At 44.4% G+C, this 4725-nt stretch overlaps 1 protein-coding gene across 1 annotated transcript in view; it reads right to left on the bottom strand.

The window, feature by feature from the left end:
• Positions 1 to 1675: 1675 nt before the first annotated feature.
• Positions 1676 to 4725, bottom strand: part of plpp3 (phospholipid phosphatase 3) — a 36681-nt gene continuing 33631 nt past the window's right edge. The window contains exon 7 of the mRNA XM_007550600.2: positions 1676 to 2163. Coding sequence (XP_007550662.1) covers positions 2035 to 2163 — 129 coding nt within the window. The 3' untranslated portion in view covers positions 1676 to 2034. The remainder of the gene's footprint in view (positions 2164 to 4725) is intronic.

The following is a 4725-nucleotide window of genomic DNA, read 5'->3' as shown; positions in this document are numbered from 1 at the left end:
TAGCGGAAAATAACAAACAAACAAAAAACAAAAACAGCATAACTACATTTTGTTTGTACAAAAAAACAAAAAAAAACAAAAAAACGAGACAATACAAAAATACTAATATCGACTTTCAATACAATCGAGGGTGTATTTTTTTTAATACATATTACAAACGTAACTATTACAATCTACAATAGTTTCATCTAAATACAAAAGAATCTTGTCAATCGATGCTTTTTAAGCAGCATTTTGTAAAGAACACAGGTCTGTAATTATAGTGGATATATCTAAAATATGTTAATATTTTACAGAGTTCATATTAGTGATCTATACATTATTTATATATTTATATAAAACAAAATAAAAATAAAAGAGTGAGAACGGCTTGGTGAAATTGATAGGACGGACTATACAGTGGAAGAAAAGAAAAGATGTGCAACATAGTGGTGTGTTGTTGGGTGAGGAAGTCTGGGTGGGCTGTAAATAAAATAAAAAATAAAAAATAAAACTAAAAAGAAGCACCTCTGTGTCCGGTAACTGTTAGTGATTACACAGGGCTACCTCTGCACATGCAAGGTTAAAGATGCTCCTCAGATAAAATATTAGATCCACAGTTTTTAGAACATTCATTTCGCTCCGCGACACACAGTGGCACACGCCAACACACACTTTGCACAGCCGACGGCGTGCTTTGTGTGTGTTTTTAGCTGTCACACACACACACATACACACACACCACAGTTTTATCAAGAGGGAGTTCCTTTTCACACGGCACAGCGCTGCTACACACACATGACGTAACATACGACAACAAGCGCGCGCACACACACACACACACACGCACACACACACGCACTGAGAGACGAGCATCCATTGACGATGACGGACTGGGTGGGTGAACGCTCCTCCCTGCCAGCAGAAGGAGCCTGAATCATCCCTAAAACGATGTGCCAGCTTTAGTTGGAGCTCATGACCCTGTTCTCCATGGTAACGGGCCCCTCTCGCTTCCTCCACCTGTCTGGAATCCCAGGCAGGTGGCCCCCCAACGCCCGGCGGAGGCACGGCGCAGCCACGCCTGCCACACGGCTGTCGGGAAGCTGCTGGGACGAAAACCTGCCTTCTTCCACAGACAATGCTCCCTTCCCCCCCGTTACTACGTCTACCTTCGAGAACTGCAACATCCCGGGTTAGGGCTGCACTGAGAGTCGACCGCAAAAAACCCCCAAACAAAAACAAAAAAAAAAAAAACATGACAGGCTGATGCTGAGACAGAGACAATGTAAGGCTGTGCACTTTCCAGAGAGAGCTCTGCGAAAGGCCTTTGAGTTTTGCGTCGGTCAAGACGTGACCCCGTCTCAGGGCTCAACGCTGTCAAGTTTTTTTTTTTTTTTTATTCCTTTATCGGCCAAACAACTCAGGCAGCAAGTGGTGATAACGGACAATGAAGTTCAAACAGTGCTTTCAGTTACATATTTCTATCTCGCTTATATTCTCTGCTGCTAACTATTGAAGTTAAGATCCTTCCCTCGGTTGAGGAAGTTGTTGTCCAAGGCCTCACAGGGTTGGGAGAGGAAGGGTCCGTCTCCTCGCTGCTCAGGGGTTTTACAGTCCACCGGTTTCATTCGTGTCACTCTGCTTCAGTCAAACCTCTGCAACTGCAGTTCCTGCCGTCAGCTCATCAGTTTTCATCGTTTTTTTTGTGTTTTTTTTTTCTTGCTTCTCTCGTTCATCTCTCAGGTTCTTCTCTGCTTGTGCTCCGACAGACAAACAGATGGGCTCAAATGTTGATTAGTAGTTACCAGTATATTAGGGAGACAACAAGTCTGGATAGTGAGAGTGGACTCTGCTGTGCAAATCTCAAATCTGACACCCTGGTCCACATGTGAGCGCCTCACTGGGAGGATGGGGAGGAGGAAGCAGCTACAGTGTCTTGTCGCTACATTCTACTGTCCGATGAGGGGCTCGGGGTGGGAGCGGGTGAGGGAGAGGGGAGTGATGAGCAGCGCTGCAATCGGCTCCTCGGTCAGGGCGAAGGAAGTGGGGCCTCCCTCACACCATGTTGTGGTGGTTGTTCCTGTCGATGATGTCGGACGAAGGCAGCAGCTCCTTCTTGATCGGGGAGGGCGGCGGCGTGGCCAGCTTCAGCCCCGGCTTGAACAGGTCGGACACGTAGAAGACCTGGAGGAAACGGATGCAGGGGAAAAGTTAGGAGGTCTGAAGGAAAGGAAGAGCATTTTCTGGGGATTTTCTTCATTAGGTTTCAGTGGATTGTGATTCTGCAACCGTAGCCTGAATGAAATGTGACGAATAACACAAATTGTCATGACGAAGAAAACTACCATATAAATAAATAGTGATGTGCAAAGACACTGACAGATGAATGACGCTGTACATTGAGTTTTTGACCATCCCGTCAAAAACTCAAAGATCCAATCTTTTTCCACTCACTAAACTCACCACAACTTAGCACTATGTGGCTTTGCTAGCATCAGCACTCTTCAAAATGGATGCTGTTACTGTGTGCTATATTAGGAAGCTACAGCTGATACAATCAAGCTGTTCATTCAAAACTAGCAGATGTTGGGATCGCAGACAACAGGAAGGCTGAACATGTTGTGGCAAAGTGAATCTGTTTTATGTTCTCGAGGTTTTAGCCCAAGTTTGATGAGGAATATCCTGGCAGCTTCTTCTGCTCTGAATAGTGCCTCTCTATTTGGATCAAGGGTGTGGATTTCATTGTTGCTTTGTTTCGAGACGCATCACTTCTTCCATGACGTCAACATCTCTTTTTACTTATTTAATAATCTGTCATGTTGACTGAGAGTAGCATGTCAAGGCTCTAACAGTGCCCCCCAGTAGTCTGTTGAACATAAGCAGAATTAATCAGAAAGCAGGTCAAGCTGCCAGTTTCACTTTCGGTTTCAAGCATCTTGCACAACATAGTGAAATACTACATCTATAGTCCAGTCTTTCTAAAGACAGAGTAATGAGGATATGTTTAAAAGAATTTGATTTTTTTTTAAAGAAACTTGTGGGATATGAATAATTCAGAGCAGTTTAAAAGAAGAGCACACTAAATATACAACTCCTCTTTCTTTTTTCATGCTACTCTATTATTATTATTATTATTATTATTATTATTATGATATGATTAAGAGGAACACTCCATCTTGCTGGTTTCCTCAAATTTTTCATCCCATTTTGTGCAGTTCAAGTCTGAGTAATACAACTGAGGACATTGGGTCAAGCATGACTCACTCTAAAATATCAGATTTTGGCAAATCGCGACATGTCACCAAAGGTAACCTTTACATCAGCGCATGAGTTAAGTCTCCTTGGCATTGATGAACAAAGGAAGAGAAATAGTGGAGGGGGAAAAAAAATCCAAAATGAAATCTCTTTCTGGAATCTCAGCGACGTCATATGTCAAACATGAAAACAGCGAGGCTTGGACAGGAAGCGTGAAAGCATTTTAACAGTGAACTCCTACGTTCACGCCCTCGACCCCGGGGTCACCCATGACAAACGGTGGTTTGGCCAGGCACAAAGAATTGGCCGGCGGAGCTGCTTTTCCTTCAAGCACGCTGAAGAAGTTAAGAGTAACACCTGGCATTTACCATCACATTCTGCCAGGACAACCGGCTTCGCGAAGCCAGTGGATAAATCCAGCAGGGATTTCACAAGCCGTTCCTACACTGGGGAATACCCCGAGGAACCAATTTGACTTCCATCATTGTTTTCTGGAAAACTGCTCAACATGTGGTCACTGATGTATTTATACACTCTGACTACAAGCATCTCATTTTGAAGGCTATGATCGGCACAAAGGGCGCCTTTTCTGCAAGAGCTTGACATTTCCTGACCACTCAGTGACCATCGCTGGAGAACAGTAAGCGATAGATAAGCTGCAGATACACACAGCCGCTGTCACACTTCCCTAAACGGGCTCTTTCACTACGCGGTGGATGGTGTGTGTGTGTGTGTGTATCCCATGTAGAATATTATGATATGATTAGGAGAGCGGAAAGGATGTGAGTTCATATCTTCTAGAGTCACGCGAGCCCGCATGGGAAACCCTCTGCGCTCGTTTCCCATCGGCGTCCAATGGCAGCCGGGCGCGGTTGCTGCGTCACCAAAACACCAACCTATCGCTCCCCAGCTGCCAGGCTGGAGGGGGGTTATCGTGACCACACCACATCCTGCCGCTGACACAGGCATGCAAAGCCCTGTAGCCCCGTTGTTGTTGGGCGAAGCAACTCAGCACTTTCTTGCCTCACACCTGGAGCACAAGAGATGAATCTCCAAAGGCATGAGTAAGAAAGTCTCTGGTTAGGTGCTGAAAAAATGACCCCAGACACATTAAGAGGCTTGAGTCACAAAGGACGTGACTGCACTAACTTTAGGGAATGTACAATAAAAAAAGACAACAAAACTAATCAGGTCATTCGTGTGTCTGAGGATAGAACTGTGAACTTGTTTTCACATGCATGTAACCTGCTGTGGGTATGTTTGCAGCTCCAACCCACATTAAACTTGGCCCAGTTGTTGCTTTCAGTCGGCCACCGCACTATTTCCTCGCTTGACAGGCAAATACAAGTGAACATATCTCAAGTTGTCTCTTTTGATGTACTGAAAGTTAATTGATTATAAATTGACAAGTAGAAAAAGGGCAGGACATTATAAGATATTATATCTTCTACCTGCTCCTTTTAGAACAGAAAATATAAAATTTGCATGTCA

Source organism: Poecilia formosa, unplaced genomic scaffold (assembly GCF_000485575.1).
Source record: "Poecilia formosa unplaced genomic scaffold, Poecilia_formosa-5.1.2 Scaffold37, whole genome shotgun sequence".
NCBI lineage: Eukaryota > Metazoa > Chordata > Actinopteri > Cyprinodontiformes > Poeciliidae > Poecilia > Poecilia formosa.
The sequence above is the reverse complement of the archived record's forward strand: the minus strand, read 5'-3'. Positions and strand labels throughout refer to the sequence as shown.